Genomic DNA, 18,367 nt, shown 5'->3' on the forward strand with positions numbered 1-18,367 from the left:
AAAAAATGATAATGGTGCAATATACAACATGTAAAACGATTGACATTTGAGGCCACATCAACGATACAACAACCAAAAAACGCGGTTTAAATTAGATTCCTTTATATCGAAATAAATACAATGACACACAAACTATTAAGCTGAATACGAATGCATGAATACTCCCAGCATAATTTTCACCCAACAGGCCTTGATGAACGAAGATCAAGATCATATTCCAGGTCGAACTCGATGCAACCAAAGTGATCTTTCGCGTCACGTGATTCCTTGAAGAACAGTTTGATCGTGTACATCTTCTGTAAAAAACGAGCATACGTACCTTTCAAGTCCCAAACGCATCGAACAAGCTTTTGTCAGACTTTTTATTGTTTTTCGGCATTGCATTGAATAACAATGTAATTGTATGTGTATGCTTAATTATCAGTAACAATACCAAAAGGGTCCTATTACGAATGTGTATTTAAATAAGCGAGAAGTACATTTAGCGCTTTGGCACGTTTAATTGTAATGCTAAATAAATGGTCGTGTGATATAATTATTTGGTCAACTAATAAAATAAAAAAGAAACAATATTGGTACAAAAACAACACGCACGTTTCCCAGAAGGACGAGGGGCCCAGGCACAGAGGGTATTGAGATGAGCTCGTCCTGGATCACCACGGACTTGGAGGGGATGGGACAGTAGCTCTCGTTGCCTAGGAGATAGAACATGAACCGCTCCCAGATTTCCGGCATCTCGATCGTCCTGTACTCGCAGCAGTCGATGTCCGAACTGCAACATACAACATTATAAATTAAATTCACTAATGTTTCGGTTGAAGAAGAACACAAATTGACATCTCTAAACTGCCTATGAAATCAATGTAGTGAGAAGTCCTCATCCCTCGCGAAGCAATATAATAAGATTATCCAATTTGCAAGGTCATAATTGAAGCGAAATAATATTCGCAGTTCCATTTATATCGATCAAGAAACAACGCCCTTTCATATGTATTAAAATCTAAGGCGCCGTTCGACACCGATTCCTCGTAATTTGTTCTTTATTAATTAAACAACATTTTATTACTCTGGACTGGAAATTAACTGTTATAAATTATTTCCTTGTATTTTTAAAAAGAAAAGAGCTAAGTATCTGTCTGTCAAAAATCATGTGACAAGCTAAAGGATTGACTGACATATGTTGTTACGTGTTGTACGTTCTAAACATAAATAATAAAATGAACAATTAATGAGTCATCATAGATAAGTCATCATAGATTATGTTGTTTTGCATTTATACTAATTTCAAAATGGTGGCGTTATGTGACGGTGTCATACGATTTCGAACATTAATCTACTGCTGTTCCTTTGGAAAGCTCGTTCATTTTTTTCAAATACATTTAAGTTACAGTTTTATATTTCTTTAAAGTACTCTGTATCTAACGAATCCTTAAATACATTAATTTTTCATACATTTGTTACACTGTAGTAAAAGGTGTAAATTTACATTACTTCGTTTAAGTTTATCAGGAATATACAGTAGCTTGAAGCAGATAACTGAATTCAATTCATTATAATAGAGTATTATTTAACTGCATTGAATATCTGCAAAATTGATTTCTAAATTGGTAATACACTAATATCTCTTGCTTGTCTAATAAGAGCTAGTTGCCGATATGTATGAACGCATTTGTATTTAAAAAAAATAATGAATCTATGGAAAACAAACACGTGTTTTGCATTGACAATTCGACATTTATCTTAAAGTATCTGCCAATTATTGAGTTTTCATATATTGTATTGGCCACTATTAAAACCTCATGTAAATCTCTACACCTCAACGCTATAACGTGATTTAAGGGATGGTTTACCAGGAACCGATCCCCTGGCCCATACAAGGCAGCTTAAAGAAGAAACTCTCGATGGCTTCGTCCACATCTTCGTCCATATAGAGGCTGTGTACCGGCCGGTTCACGGTCAGATCCGCAGATAAATGGACCGTGCCGGGAACCAAGATGGGCATCGGCCAGATGTTGAAGTTATCGAAGGTGAAGGCCGCTGTGGTTTTGTTTTGAGCTGTAATAAATCATAATCAACGCCATAAGGTTGACAAATAAAATTTCATTTTAACCATTCATGCATTTGTTTTACAAGGACAATAAAAAGGCTTTTTGTGACTACCTTTTGTAAATGGTTTGTTTGTGCGGAATGAAACATTTTATTGCAAAATAATCCCGTCATGGCCGAGATTCATATCTCGTACGTTCTTTGCAAAGTTAAAAGTGGATCATTCTAATCTACAATCATAAAAATCCACTTGAATACAATGTTTAGCTGTGCGTTTTGGCCAAATAATAAAGAATGTGTGTCACATAATCGCTTATTGTTCGTGGAGAACACACAGTAACAAACATAGTTTATTTCTCTTCATTTAACAGTGTGTAACTAATCGTTCGATTACACGTCATGTGCATATTGCCATAATGACGTGATTCGCATTAACTACATTTTGCTACATTGCGAATAGGGCAAGTCGGTACCTTTCTATTAATGTCAATTTATCCATATAACAACGTGGAATGAAATACTCAACAACCACGCCTTATGTGAATTCCAGTCCAATTTAATATCTAATATAATTAATATGTTCAAATATATAAGTACAGTCTGACAACTACATGATTGGATCTTTCTCGATCCGTTCACCTCAAAATCTAAGCGCAGAGTGTAATTTCTACACCAAACATCTCGACATTACCTAAAATAATACTATTCCTTATAACATATTTGATTGGTCAAAGCGTTTCACTGACTACTCGTTGATTTCTAATTGGCTTGGTCAAATAGTTCCCTTAATACTTGTTACTTGCCGATTGGCTGACCGCTAAAGTACTGTTCCAAAATGGCATTCCCCGGGAATTGAGTAACCAAATTATTCATGTGTTTACCCAATTATCGAATAATCCTTTCAGACATCTGATTTGACTACTTGTGGTGATAATAAGCATAGGCGCTCGATGTCAATGACAATGTTGTTTGTTTTTTTTATTTATTTTTTAGTTACCCGTTGTTTATTATAATGCATACACATACTAAATTAAAATAATCTTCCGACAAAACGTCTTCTTAAAAAAAGATAGTTCGACTATGTACATAGATATTGACAAGGTAAATCACTCGCCATTTTCTAAAGCAACGGAAGTGCGTCATTATGCATATTTAAATCGCTGTCACTCCGCTCGCTATTTGAAATGCGCGCGCAGACCTCGCTCTTTCTCTATCTACTTTCAGTTTCAACAGAAACATCCACAGACGATGTGATAAATCCTTGTAACTATTGTTTCACTCAATTAATGGGGCAATCAACAAAAAATATTGTAAACTGCATACACATGAATTATTCCTTACCAAATGTTTAACTTGATTTCGTCTGCCATGGTGATTTCCTGAAAAAAAATCAGCACGTCAAAAATCAAATCTGGCGCCCATAGTGTTTAGTGGCTGTTATTGTGTATAAAGAGCGAGGTTCCCGGCCTGCGCGCGCATTTCAATAAGCGAGCGGGGTGACAGCGATTTAATTATGCATAATGTCGCACTTCCATTGCTTTAGAAAATGGCGAGTGATATACCCAATCTCCACGCAGAGTTGTCGTTCCTTGCTCTCACATAAAACTCTGCATAAGGCTCAGCACGCCATTTTGTCTACCAAATAGCTAAAACCGAACAAACGCATACACTGTATATTTGAGTGGATATTTAAGATCGCATGCATTTAATTAAGATATATGACTTTTAAATGTACGATAAATCGTGCAAAAACTTGTGAGTTTTAATGCAACTCTTTGGAACTATTTTATTGCCCATTTACACAGATGTAATCATTCCACGCACTTCACAAATGTAAACAATTGTACATATTTTTTATTGAGTGACGTTAGGCATTGCTTCGACGTATTTAGGTATGTCGGCTTCTTAACATAAAAAACATATCAATTTTATAATAATTAATTAAGACTGATATAAGATATGGTATGAGATGGTTTTCTTTAATTCAGTTAATGCAATGTAACCGTCGTGCAAGAGATTGTTTAGTATACTGTAACCTCACTGATGAACGCTTGGAATGATCATGACATGAATGAGACGCTTTCATAACAATAGTCCGTTCTGAGCCCAACACAGAGGTGAATGTAATGTGACCGTCGTGCAAGAGATTGTGATATACCTTGTCAATATCTATACATACATAGTCGAACTATCTTTTTTAAGAAGACGTTTTGTCGGAAGATTTTTTATTAATTTAGTATGTGTATGCATTATAACAAACAACGGGTAACTAAAAATTAAATAAATTAATTAATTTAAAAAAACACATTGTCATTGACATCGAGCACGTATGCTAATAAGGTATAATTGTAATCGTCTTCATCGTATAGTTCAATGGATGTGAGAGATAATTTAATAAGATTATGATTCCCGCTGCAGTACTTTGTATGTCTGGTGATAATAAGGTATTATTGTAATCTTCTTCATCGGCATAGTTCAATGGATGTACGAAATAATTTAATAAGATTATAATTCCCGTGTCCGTACTTTTGACCATTTTATTAACTGGGATACCTTGTTATATACACGTCGCTGAGTAACAGATTCAGGTTTTTACTTGCGAGATATCTTAAATAAAGTTCTATTTTATGTATATTCTTATATTATTTATAATTTAACAAATAATAATAATTTTCAAATCCTATAATCATGGCCAATATATCACAAAGATTTATTTTTAAATTTCCAAACTTAATTTATGTTATAATTGTTTCTTACATTGAAATATTTTTGTTATAGAACCCTTAATTTTTACGATATAAGATGTATCATTAATAACGACGGTTATTTTATTTATAAATATTAATGTAAATAAACTTTTCACATTTTCTTACATTATTAAGACACCCATTTAATTTATGAAATGCATACATGATTTTGTCATAATATTAAAACATCTCTTGATAATTTCTGACATACAATTATGATAATTATATCTACTTATACATTCCTATCACATTATTAATATTATCTGTAACTAAATTCCTATCATATTGTTATAGTATATAACATAATATTTATGTTATATGAATAAACAATATGTTATATGAACAAATACTTAATTGCTTTATTTATCTCTACAGGGCTGTTACATTACATGTGGTGAACTATGTTAGACAAACTTGTGTATATTGGTTAGAATAAGGAATAAGAGTAGATTTTGAGTTTCTTATCAGAGAATGGTATGCAGAGTTTGCAATATATAGGCATTACAATCGAGCATTAATTATTTTTGTATAGTCACAAAGGTAAAGCGACACTGTTATTGCTTGTTATCTGTATTCATGCGGTGTTAGAATACAAATATTTCTTATTATAAGCCCATGCATATATTTTCTGTGTATTATTCCATAATATGTAAACTAAAAGGTTAGTCCACTCCATCAAAACAAGGCAGTGAGTAGTTAGATTTAAATCTAATCTACAAACAAAAGATGTATACAACGGTATCATTACGTCTAACAACTTAATTAGAGTGGCAAGACATTTATGTAAATATTGCATATTGATAAGACTAAAATAAACTGTACAAGTGTATTATTCAAATTTTATTGAACATGAATTATGAATCAATATTTAAAAGCCATATGGTGAGTGTACTAAAATTGCGCTATTAAAAATGTATTTTTACTTTTAAAGCTTTTCACGTCTTGGTAAATTGACAAAAAATTTAAAAAAAGTTTCAAATTCGCAAATTTTCATTGTAGTTATGATATTTATGGGGAAACAGCAATACTGAACATTTACCATGCTTTAAAATATCCATCATATGCATCCTGTGACGATTGAAAAGCCTGACAATTATTTTCGTCGCACTGAAATGCGGCGACTAGTATGTAATACTTTTTTTTCGCTTATGGAAGGATAAGTTATTTTACGGATCAATGTATATATTTTTGTTGTCAGAATATCTGGTTTTGTATAAAAACAAAACTTCTTTGTTCCACTATCCTAGCAACCACCTAGTTATAAATAATGCTGCTAAAGAGCGCGAAGCGCGACACGCATTATTAATTGTAAAAATGAGTCTTGATAAAGGAAGCAGCCGCTTATCAATGAGGAGCACCATCACAGCACCCCAGTCTCATTACTATCAAGTCCTCCTACAGGTTGTTCTTTTAAGATCCACATATAGAAGGCCGGAGGCCTGACCCGTATCTTGCCAGTGGTATGGACCCTTTGGTATGGACCTTTAACCCCGCTCACTATCCAGCGTTTAAACTTCCGGGTTTACATTTAAACCGACTATTAATAGCTTATTAATATCTTAGTCAGAAGGTGATTTTTAAGCGGTTTCGTAGTGTATTGGTTACACGCTCGCTTCACATGTGAGAGGCGCAAGGTTCGAGCCCCAGTAGAATCAAATCATTTTATTTGTGTTCTGTGTTAACTTTTTGTTTTGATGTATACATTTTAGTTTAAATAAATATGCTGCTTTAGTGTAACCATTTTTTGTTTTTATTATGCCCATGAAATATATGTGTGAGAGGGTGGGGGGGGGTCGTTAACACATTAAAACTTTTACAATGTTTTCATATCAATGAGTACTCAACCCCTATCGTAAATGAGCAACGTAAGAATAAGTTCAGAAACATCTCCCCTTGAGGTTGAGAAAAATATGAAATTACGCTTACAAGATGAAGCAGATTTTTTAAAAACCTACACAGTTCTGTTCCATTAATGAAAACTTCACACGGATGCCAGTAAAAAAAAGGAAACCAATGTAAATAAAATGAACTATGAAATATCTGGGGGTTACAACACAATATCATACATAATGGTTATTTGGGGGTTATAACACAACATCATAGATAATGGTTATTTGGGAGTTATAACACAAAATTATAGATAATGGTTATACCAGTATCTTTTTCTATTTTGCTTATAATATTCGGCAAATATATTAATATTTACAGTAGAAAAAAATCGTTCCATGTAACTTCATTGAGTGCCTTTTACACTGAAATTTCCGACGCCCTTTCATGCTTTGCATCAATACTTATCTTGTAAAGCGTTGCAACGCGAAATGATTGAATAATTTGAAGATTTCTGTTGTTGTCGTTAAAATTATGTTTCACTACGATTACTTATATAAGCCATAATATACATCACACATTGTATTAGCACGGATGGCCGATTGGTCTAAGCGTTAGACTTTTACTCCAGGGGTCAGTGATTCGAGCTCGGTTTAGGGTTACTTTTTTCTATCTTTATTTTTTCTTGTTTTCTACTGGTGCTTTTTAAATCCAATGTTTATCAATATAAAGCATTTAATTAAAAACTTCAATACATGCAAAGAGCAGTGAAAGGGTCCCTTTAATGCAAGTGTGGATTGTAAACAAGTTTCGGTTTCTACAAGACCATTTGGTTTCTTAATAGAAGCCCTAATTTCGAAGTTTACTGATCACAAGTTCAATACTTGAGCCAACTGAATAGTTTCAGCGATTGATAAGCATCAAATATAACTGTGTATCGATGTATCGGGGACCTTTATATTAAATAACGAGAATACCAATCGAAAGAAAGATTTGTGTCACATGGCTTGTGAAACACATAATGATAAAATCAAGCTATGTCTGACCTGTTCAATGACATTAATTCTTTGCATCACGTTACTATTTTATAAATGGCTGCCGTGATGATAATAGAAGTAATTCTTCTGTATATAGGGATTTAAGATCAAATGTAAGTATCACCTATTATATTGACAACTTCGAATGCATTTTAAATTCGTAACATGGTTATATGACAATAAGATTTATATAAAAAACGTCCTCACAATTTCTCGGATTTAGTACATTTCAACCTAATTTCCTACAAATCTTTGTTCGGATATTTGCAAGCCTATTTAGATAGACCTTCAACGAACACGAAGTAAAACATATATTAAGGAGAACCTAGTGGTATGAATGCAAAATATATTTAAAATAATTAGTCAAGAAATGCAATATTCATAACCGCAGTTTATAGTTATCAGTCATAATCGCGGAGTTAAAATGTAGGTTTTATTAAGATAGCAGGGGCTTAATTAGCATTTGTTTTAGCTGTGGGCCCGGATATGAAACATAAAAACGGTGGGTCCGGGGGTCCTCCTCCTGAACATTTGTAAATCCTATAACGCCTGTGGTGAGATTAAAACCATATCTAGATAAATAATAAGATAAGAAAATATCAGACGTTGGCATGTTTTTCTTTGATATTTTACTTTTTTATCTCAATGTCAGAGAACTAAATTTTACTGTATTATTTTTATACCAGAGAACTAAATTTTAAAACATTATGGAATAGAGGAACATTTAAAAGTGTAACACTCTACTTATTCACAAGTCAAACCATGGGAATTCTTTCCAATAATGCTGTCTCCATGTCTATAACGGCAAGTTTTTGTTCGGCATCAAGGGACCTAACCGACCAGAATTCAGTCAATGGATCGGGATACGGGGGCAAGTGCTCCATTTTAAATTCCCGCGGTCATAAACATAATTCGGAATGATTCTTAAAAATCCAACGATAATCGATTACAACTTACTGTAATGTTGAAAAGGAGAAAATTAGATCTACATAGATCTATGTAGATCTATGTATACTTATAACAGCAAGTCACGTGAAAAGACGCGATCTAGAATCTATGCACATAGAAAGAAGTAGAGTTGATAATTGGAAGATATGTCCTTTGAACACGACCAGAAACCATTGTCTGAGGATTATATCAATATGAAATGCAGATTTCTAACACCTCACTCCCTCAGGGTCAACATTTTAATGCGTTTTTCGAAGTTGAAGCTTTTTTTCATGTTTCCAAAAAAATTGTATGCCCGGTTCTGCTGTGCCTAATAGCAGCTACGCCCCTGGTTAGAACAGCTGATTATTTTGATTAACAAACGTACTGATGATCATGCGCAGAGAAATGCTCTGAAACAAGTTCAATAATGTTATTTGTTTACTGAAACTTTAAAGGTTTGGTCAAGTTTTAGCTGAAAGCCATTTTCATGTAATTGACACATGTTTGCAAAATTTATAAAAAAAAATGTTTAAAAAAAAATAGTGGTTCAATCCTCATGATAGTGCTCTGTTTGTGTTTAAGATTGGTTGTGTTTAAAATCACGAAAAGCAATTGTTTAAGGTCTTGTTTAGCCCTTATATTGAATTGTAAGGTTTTATAGAAAGAAGTTTTGTATAAGTACGATAAAAATGACATTTAAATAATCTGTGCAACGTTGAACACCGCCCAAGCTGTTCTATATACATAAACTGACAAGGTACGTGTATTCTCTTCGTTAACGCGTGGTCATTTAATATTGGAAGGAGAAATAGTTGGGTGCTTTCATATAGTCATACTAATTCAAATTGTTACAAGAAAATGTGGGACAAGGTCTTTATTTTTGTTATCATTTAATGTTGTAGAAATCTCAAACACGCAACAATATGCTGTTTTCTCATACATTAATAATGATTTATAATATCATATCCTATGTTATAGTACCTTTCTATAATTTAACATTTATTTGGTGTGTGTTTTTGCAAAATTAAGGTTTCTAAAAACGCATGTTTCATATTAAAAACAAACCTGTGGCGTGTATGTTATTGAAATTAATTGTGGATGTAGCACAAACTTTCACAAATCAAAGCCTTTTTTACAACGGCCCGTAATAAGCAAGAGTTTCGTAACTAAATTGTTGGAGTCATTATGCTAGACATGTTAAGAAGAAATGTTAGCTCAAGATAATTTTTAAATGAAGAAATGAGGAATCGAAGTGCGTCAACGTTTTACATGAGTTGGGAGATACATGGTATGCACGCAAAAAGTGTCTCATAAGTCAAATTTGCTGGCCCTTTCAATAAGGGTGACACTATAATAAAAAGACCTTTACCTTTTACATACTTGAGACATGCTTTATATGTTTTATAGATGTTGAACTAGAAATCGTCGTAACATTAGTGTATGTGAATACACCCTAGCATAAAAGTAATGTATAATCTAAACACTCACCGCAATCCCTCCATCGGAAACATTCCACCGACAAAAGAATGGCAAAGAGTAAAAACGCGATCGTTACTATGTTACGCATGACTGTTGCTAATGTAAGTAAGGAAGTATCTCCGACCCATTCTTATCTACTTCAGACTACTTGCACTCACCAGAGGTGCAGTAGTTGACATTCATATTGGCATGCGCATTGACATGTCACGATAAACATGGAAAGCGTCGGCGATAAAGTCCAGTGTACCTATTGTATTCATTACAGGAACTCTAGGATATTGTGATTCTGTGTGGTTTAAAACTAGTATCTCATAAGCTTAAACGATAATTGTAAAATAACCGATGCGTTATTCAGATTATGTTCATAACTAAATGTATGTTTCCATTCGATGGCAGTGTAAATATTCATGTAATGCAAGACTAGCATATATATGTCTGAAAAGCCTTATAGGTTGGTCAAATCCCTCTTAATGTATCAACAAGCCTCATCCTAAGTCCAGCGTTTGTAAAGTAGTCATCTACACACGCTTGTTGTGTATAAGAAGCTATAAATATGCACACACATTGTACAATATCTCGCTTTAATCATTGGTCGCAGACAACAAAGTTTGCTAATGCAAGCAAAGACACGAACGCGGAAGTCAAGTTGCGTAAACACTTTATTTATGGATAAAAAATGTAACGATAAGAAAAACTGTACACAATTTAGAACATAGAAACCAATAAATCAATGCATACATGTTCGATTGAAAGTGTGCGTTTTTCTTTCTTGTCTAAGATCACTTTATAAACACCATTGTGTCAGGAAGTATCACTATTTTTGACGATGCTGCGAAGCATCGTCTAAGTTATCATATCATGAAAAAATTCTTCACAATGGCAACCTATGTAAAAGACCGAGCCAGTCCGATTGAGATAGCTCGATTTTTCTAATCGGCATACCTCGCTGATTATCATTGATAAAGGTATAGGAAGCTCAGCTATAACTAGGACAGCATATTCTGGGAAAAGATTTAATAATAGTTTGAAAACGTTAATTTTAAATCAGTTATATTCAATCCATTATATGTTTATAGATCAATGAAATAACTATGCATTTTCTGTATTGTTTTTGACATTTGTCGTGATTCAGTAAATAAATTGCGAATCAAAACGTGTATAATTAACTTTCAAAGCGATCATGAGTGTAAAGAAAACGAATGATTTCGAACCTGCCATTTGTAAACGTTGTAGCGACTATGGTATATAAACAGCATAATAGCCGTATTAAATCTACGATACTCGCTCTTCTGCATGCTTTCACATATTGAATATTTAATAAACTTTTCAAACATAAATTACAGAGCTACATCAGTGCACATACTATGTTTGACAATTCATTCGTTTGTTGGATATTGTTTGCTGTTTTAAATACATATAAGGTCATATCGCGGAGATTTAGTTAACCTTACCATGTGTTCATGGGCGAACTCACGTATTCAAGTGCTCTTACGACTATGTGCTCATACCCACTTTCGATCGGGAATCATCATGAAATTATTGCCGTACTTAACGAACAAACATGCCTAAGCTTATTGAATTAGAGAAAAAGAACAATAAAAAAAAGTATATGTTCATGCACATAGGATTGTGAAATCACGTCCGTATACATAGCATCATTAACTTAGGAAAGGAAACAACGAAATATAAAGTTTGGTATGATATACATGTGAAATTAAAGAGCATGGTGTAATTAAAGAGCATGTCAAGTTTTGAATTTATATGCTAACCCACAAACGTTTTACTGTAACAGACAGTTTTTTAAGATAAGTGTTACATAAAATACACGTCGAATACCTTTTTAAAGATATTTCTTGTTATATTTGATCGAGAATGTAACCCGCCTCCCAGTTTCGCTGAAAGGATCAAGTTCCCCACGGGTACTACTTCCCCGTACCACCATTTTTTTTCGTACCCTACATTTTTCGTGCCCAATTTTTTTCGTACTTAATTTTTTTTTCGTACCCAAATTTGTGCTCGTAAACAAATTTTTTTTCGTACCCAATTTGTTTCCTACCCAAATTTTTTTCGTAACCAAATCTTCTTGTTAAGGAAGTGTGGATTCAATGGCATTTTTCTAATACGGTTTTGCAAAAATGTAGAGGTTAATTCAAAAGTACAAAACAGCGGGTCAGTGACAAGCCTAATAATTAACTCTTCCGGTCTGACGAGTGAAATTACGATAGCTCAAACATAACAATTTGACTGATTATAAAATGAACTTTTTCTTATCTCTTGAACAATATAAAAAAGCAGTTTTTTACTGCTTTCAATTCTAAATGCCATTGCAAAGGCTACATATTTTTCATGAAGGTTTATATTTATATTATCATTTTTAATACGATGAAATTAAAGATTTCCAAATCATTTCGTGAGACATTTTAGCAAAATGATTAATATTCTTCGTGTCCCAATCTATCGCAGCCTATATGCAGGTTACTAACTACATATAATTATATTGTTATGTTCACTAATCATCACGCAAACAGTGCCAATGTCATAAAGCAAAATTATACAGATCCCTCCAAATTATTCAATCGTTTCGCGTTTGTAACGCTTTATAATTTTCTGGGTTGTAAATCGTCAAAAGATACATATAATGGATATTTTAGAGCATGGTAAATGTTCAGTGTTTCTGTTTCCTGGAAAATATAATAACTTGAATGAGAAGTTGCAAATCCGAAACAATTTTTGTCAATGTTGTCAATTTACCAAAACGTAAAAAGGTCCGTTAAAACCAATGTCCACTGTATTCGTTTGACAAAACCAGTTCGCTTGTTTTTTATTCGTTTAAAGTTGAAATGAAAATCAAACGAGTAAAAAGCGCCGATTGTGGAAGATGTCATTGTGATTGAACCGAGCTATCTTCCTAAAAAATGAATACATAAATAACGAAAAAACATTAACTGCACTATGAACATGGTACAAAATCAATCTAAACGTGCCGGATAATTCTAAATGCCTTGTCAATAATGTGAAATAATAATGATTCTTGTGAATACATGCATTCACTTTAACGTATTTATCAACTTCAAAGCCGAGTATATTTCCGCGTCTATATCTTTTTATGTCGATTTATACTAACTAATAAAATTATCAACGAAATAACCAGGAGCAGCAAATTTCGACCAAAGTACTTAAAAAAGGTGACCCTAACAGCCGTTCTCCAACAGACATCGATTCGTCGTCCTGTAACCAGTTGCTAAAGAATTCAGTTGTCCTCAATGTGTTGGTATGAAGTAATAAGTGTGCCTCTGTATGTCAGCACTGTACAAATAGCTGTTAAGTAGACAGTGAACTATCATTTCTTCGGTTTGGGTTTGACTGTGTTGTCTTTAAAGAAGAAGTTCTTAATGGTCCTGCTGACCGAGCCAGCTGGGCGGTAGTCTGAAAATGCAATTCCAAAATAATCCACTAGAATACGCAAAACATAGTGTGTTACAGAGGGGGTAATCACGTGATAGTCAAGATAGCGATGTTCATGCCGAGGACGGTATTTTTCTCCGTTTTATTCCCTTTAATAACTTGTATTATTTTTTTAATTCCGCCCACTTTCCAGCCATATAAGCAAAAAAGTTCCTGGCGTTTATTTCATAGTAATATTCGCTCAATATCTCGACTTTGCTCGGTGCAAAATTTCTTAGCGGGATGACCTAATTAGGGCTCCACTAAGAAAATTTGCGGGGAGTAAAGTTGAGATAAAAGCTAATTTAAAAACGAAATAAACACTTGTTTACTGATATGGCTGGAAAGTGAGCGTCGTTTAAAAATAAAGGGTATAACACGGCAAAAAATAACTGTCTCGGCGTAGACGTCGCAATCTTGACTATCACGTGATTACCCCCTCTGTTTTAGTTTGCTGTCTTCGAACCGAATGTTGGGCGTGACGCTGATTTAAAACTGTAGAACAAACACACCAGCTTCACGTGCAACCCTTGAAAATCATTTAACGCTATGTTCGTTATATATTTTGGTATAAAGCATATTATATGATATTATTTAAAAGATTTGTTTTTACTTTAGAACAGCAATTTGAAGACTGCTCTTAAGTGGCAATAAACGTTCACCTGGTTGTTTACGAAGGAGCTCATTCAATCGATCATGCGGCTGCGGTGTCGGCGGCGGCGGTGGTGGCGGCGGCTGCAGCTTGATGCGAAGGCGGGCGGCCTCCTCGATGCCGGTGTCTGTCTTCTTGGAGATGATCACGTGACCGAACGCCTCCTCTGGGTCGTAGATGCCTTCGTGGAGGAGCACCCGGTACGCCTGGAAGCTCGGGCGGCACTGAAGGAACTGCAACTTTCGCTCGGTCGCTTCCGATGCATCTTCAAGTGCAGAGTTCCCCTGAGCAGATTCAAAGATTCTGAGACTCGTGTATGCTGACATTTCTAACGAAAAGTTACTAGCATACATATTATTTTTGCGCGAAATGTAAAATTAACTTCAGTGCTAAGGTCTTTTAATATCGATGCATAATTTTAGTATAGTATGCGCGAAATCTGGTCAAGAACTAACATGTTCGCATTAAAAACAAAAGGAGTTCGTGGTCTCTTTAGCGGACATGTTGCTTGTGACTGGAGTGCGCGGATGGAATGACGTTGTTCGCATAAGAAATATGACCGATTTAAGCAAGATGCGTACCACTTATTTCAATATATAAGGTATAGTCACCCGTTGCTAACCTCTACATTCACTATGAAGGTGTCCCCGGGGGTCATCATAATGGCGCCTGTCTCTGGCGGGTTCTGTCCCTCAAAGTCTTGCAGCTCCCATCTCTGACGGCGCTCGAAACTCTTTGACGCCAACACACACTCCACGAGGATAATGTGACGCAGACCTTTAAGTGAAACAATGATAATAAATGTTCGTGAGGTAAATCCTAAACAAATCTGTAAGCTTGAAATATATATCGCCAAGACTAGTAAAAATAATAAACGAAATTTTATTAAATACTTTTTATATAAACGTAGTTCTTTGAAACTTATGGATTTGGTGCTAAACCATCGGTCAATAACAAAGTTTGTTTAACTAAATTTACTTGATGTTTCAATGAAACGTCAAAAAGGAGACTATAATAAAGTATATGGTACATCTTTTGAGGCGAAATCAAGTTTAAACTTAAACAAATGACAGTATTCCATTTATCCCATCATTAATAGCATGATCTAATTGTCCTTGATGTCATAAAACATAACCGAATTATACCAAGCCTTTTGCTGTTTTCCACAGTGTGAAAATACAATGTAAATGAGTCACATACTGTAGGGTGGTATTTCGTTAATTCAGGCTAAAAGATTGAATAGCTATCTGTATATCCTTATACGTAGGCATTCAATGGAGAATAGAGAGTAAGTAAGAGCGCCCGCCCATTATTGTATAACGAAAAAAACTGGAATTTCGGGATATCATCTCACGTTGGTTTACAAAGATTTGTATATTTTAATTCATATTTACTTACATTTAAAAACGATTGAATTAAGAAGCGATACATATATTAATAGTTATGTGAAAATAGAGAGCTTGGATTCTTCCGGCTTTGCCAGTTCTTAAAAAATATGCTTATTAATAAAAAATATGCTAAATAACGCTACTACTAACAAATAATCAGCAGAAACAAGATATGTGTTTGTCAGAAACACTATGTCCCCTTCTGCGCCTCTTTGAAGCTATATATTTGACATTTGACCTTGAAGGATGACCTTGACCTTGACCTTTCGCCACCAAAAATGTGCAGCTCTATGAGATACACTTGCATGCCAAATATCAAGTTGCTATCTTCAATATTGCAAAAGTTATGGCAAATGTTAAAGTCTGACGAAAACACACACACAAAGTAACAAACCAACAAACCAACAGACAGGGCAAAAACAATATGTCCCCGACTATAGTGGTGGGGGACATAAAAATATGTTTAAACACGAAATTAACAGATGTTCAGCATTAAATAACACAATTCAAATACGGCCAGACCTGTTGGGTCGGTGTCGTCTTTCCGGACGACGACGAACAATGCCGCCGGCTTCTGTTTCTCACGGGTGCTGCTGATCTGCCGCTGCAGCTCACGACGGTCGTCCACTGTCGTAACCTTCTTCTTCCAGGACGCTACATAGCTGCAACCAGGTCATTCAGTTAATATCGCCAGATTTTAATATGGCGACGCCAGGTCAGAAAAGGTTTAGCCAGCAACTGCATATGGTAAAACCAAGTTATTAAAGTTGGAAAAGACCACTAAAAGTGCGAATAGTACTTAGATATTGAGCAACAATGGCACATATAACAAACAGCCCGTGAATTGAGTGTTCACAGACCAAGCATTATAGAGAATATGGTGATTCAGGTCATGTATGTATGATACATGCAAGAGCATCTATGCATTTCAATCAGTGGATTTATATAAAGCAACGAAGCCACATTATTCGCCAATGTTTTGGTCATAAAAGTAGTGGACAAAAATATTTGATACAATTATTTAAGCCAGGTCAGTAATGTATGCAGCAAAGCATTAATTTAGTCATCCCGCAATAAGGAATGTAACAAAAAGTTGAGAAAACTGTGTTCGAAAATATTATGACGTAGACAATGATTAAAATGAATGGTGCAATCATGTATTCGCAAACGTGCACAATACACAAATGCCATGGATATGATACACACATGTGGTTGATATATAGTAACTAATGCACTCAAAGTGAAAATGTAATATTTGCCGTTAAAACTTGATTAAAACTTAAAACTATTATGCAACCAGGTCACACAAACTGAAAGCATGGCACAGAAAGTTCCATGTTTATACCGGAAACTGTAATACAAGTTGTAACTTGTAAAACAAGTGACGGCTGAATAGAATTATGTAACAAATTGTGAAACCACAACATAAATATATTGCAAGAGAAATCCATGAAGGCGAACAATGTCACACAGTCCGTTGAGATTAAAAAGTGCACAAGGAGCCTCAAAATATGGATAATAATAAGCGCACCGAAAAAAACAATGCATGCAGCCCGGTAACACAAACAGCAACCAGATTATTATATTGAGCCAGATCAAAAAGTGTGCGAGAAGTCAACGACACCACCAGGTTATGGACATATTGCAAACAGGCCATGTAATGCGACCATAGTTAAAAGAAAGACAAAATGTTTCATATTATACAACTGGCCATCGGGTAAGACACATAAATGACATCACATGCTCTCGCGAAAACAAAAACTAATATATTCATCATAAAAGTACTTTTACATAGATATATTCAAACATATATGCAAGTGTCAAATAATATTGCCGAGCTATTTAAACGTATTTTGTATGTGTTCATTAAAAAAATAACAATAAAAACAAACATACGTGATACTTCAAGAGCACAGTTTTGATACATCAAACGTGTACACGGGAAATTCTTTACATTTGTTGTTTTTATACACAAATGATAAAAGTAACGTTTCTTTGAAGCCGTTTGGGTGCATATGTGAATAAATTGCATGTAAAGTTTTCGTGATTATGTATAATTTTAAAAGGGCGATAACACATGTGTGTTATTATCGGATATTCGAGTTTGTTTAAAGAGATGTTCGCTAGGCTAGTACTGTTTGTAATGTTCAGAATACCGAATGTGTACTGGGTGCATAGATATGTCGACGAAATATTAATATTTCGGACATAAGTGTTCTTTAGGACATAAGTATACTAAATGTTTAAGTAAAATATTGTAATTGTGTATACAAATAGCGAACGTATAGTATACAGCAGGATAACTTATGGTCCGAATAGCGCTGTTTCACATTTGATCTATAAAACGCTGTATAATACTTGATGCAAATATAAACGCTGAATAACACTTTATATAAAAAGCGCTTTATGTACTAAAGCTTAAGTGAATATGTGCATTCTGTTACACGATCTTACACACTGTTTTAGTTAACACCTGACATCACCAAAATCTCATCCGGTTACACTCTATATTACACGATGACAAAGCGAGTTGATCTGTATGCATCATTTGATACTAGCTCGACCATGGTTGGTGTTTTGCCTATTTTCAAAGAAAACATGTCTGTGTGGTACAGTTTAAACTGGAGTTAGTATATTCGGATCATGGCTAAATTGATACGTGCATTCTGTGGCGCTAGTGCTTATAGTATTGATAGTTATTTGATCGCAATTATAATAAACGCTCAAATCACATTTTCAAAATTATTATCAATAAGTGAAAACTGTTTGTGCTTTTTCGCAAAATTTAAACTGTATGGAATGATTTATGTATAGTGT

General features: G+C 34.4%; 2 protein-coding genes and 1 long non-coding RNA gene across 3 annotated transcripts in view; 1 reads left to right on the plus strand and 2 right to left on the minus strand.

Moving 5' to 3' along the window:
* Positions 1-85: 85 nt before the first annotated feature.
* Positions 86-18,367, minus strand: part of LOC127877107 (uncharacterized) — a 35,004-nt gene continuing 16,722 nt past the window's right edge. The window contains exons 13-19 of the mRNA XM_052422761.1: positions 16,073-16,212; positions 14,785-14,939; positions 14,173-14,446; positions 10,076-13,492; positions 1,851-2,055; positions 595-772; positions 86-296 (exon numbers count right to left, since the gene is read on the minus strand). Coding sequence (XP_052278721.1) covers positions 13,407-13,492; positions 14,173-14,446; positions 14,785-14,939; positions 16,073-16,212 — 655 coding nt within the window. The 3' untranslated portion in view covers positions 86-296; positions 595-772; positions 1,851-2,055; positions 10,076-13,406. The remainder of the gene's footprint in view (positions 297-594; positions 773-1,850; positions 2,056-10,075; positions 13,493-14,172; positions 14,447-14,784; positions 14,940-16,072; positions 16,213-18,367) is intronic.
* Positions 177-2,734, minus strand: LOC127878722 (uncharacterized). The gene is made up of 4 exons (XM_052425254.1): positions 2,725-2,734; positions 1,851-2,055; positions 595-772; positions 177-296 (listed from the first exon to the last, which is right to left on the minus strand). Exons 1-4 carry the CDS (start codon positions 2,732-2,734, stop codon positions 177-179), a joined length of 513 nt encoding a protein of 170 aa, XP_052281214.1.
* On the plus strand, positions 9,048-14,642 carry LOC127877109 (uncharacterized). The gene is made up of 2 exons (XR_008048248.1): positions 9,048-9,344; positions 14,129-14,642. It is a non-coding gene; the product is annotated as an uncharacterized LOC127877109 (long non-coding RNA).

Source organism: Dreissena polymorpha, chromosome 4 (assembly GCF_020536995.1).
Source record: "Dreissena polymorpha isolate Duluth1 chromosome 4, UMN_Dpol_1.0, whole genome shotgun sequence".
NCBI classification, from domain to species: Eukaryota; Metazoa; Mollusca; class Bivalvia; order Myida; family Dreissenidae; genus Dreissena; species Dreissena polymorpha.

Excerpts from the sequence above, each read along its gene's own strand:
- LOC127878722 (XM_052425254.1), bottom strand. Across the intron at positions 773-1,850 it reads GGCCAGGGGATCGGTTCCTG|TTCGGACATCGACTGCTGCG; the intron begins GTAAACCATCCC and ends TGTATGTTGCAG. Across the intron at positions 297-594 it reads CCCTCGTCCTTCTGGGAAAC|AAGATGTACACGATCAAACT; the intron begins GTGCGTGTTGTT and ends CGTTTTTTACAG.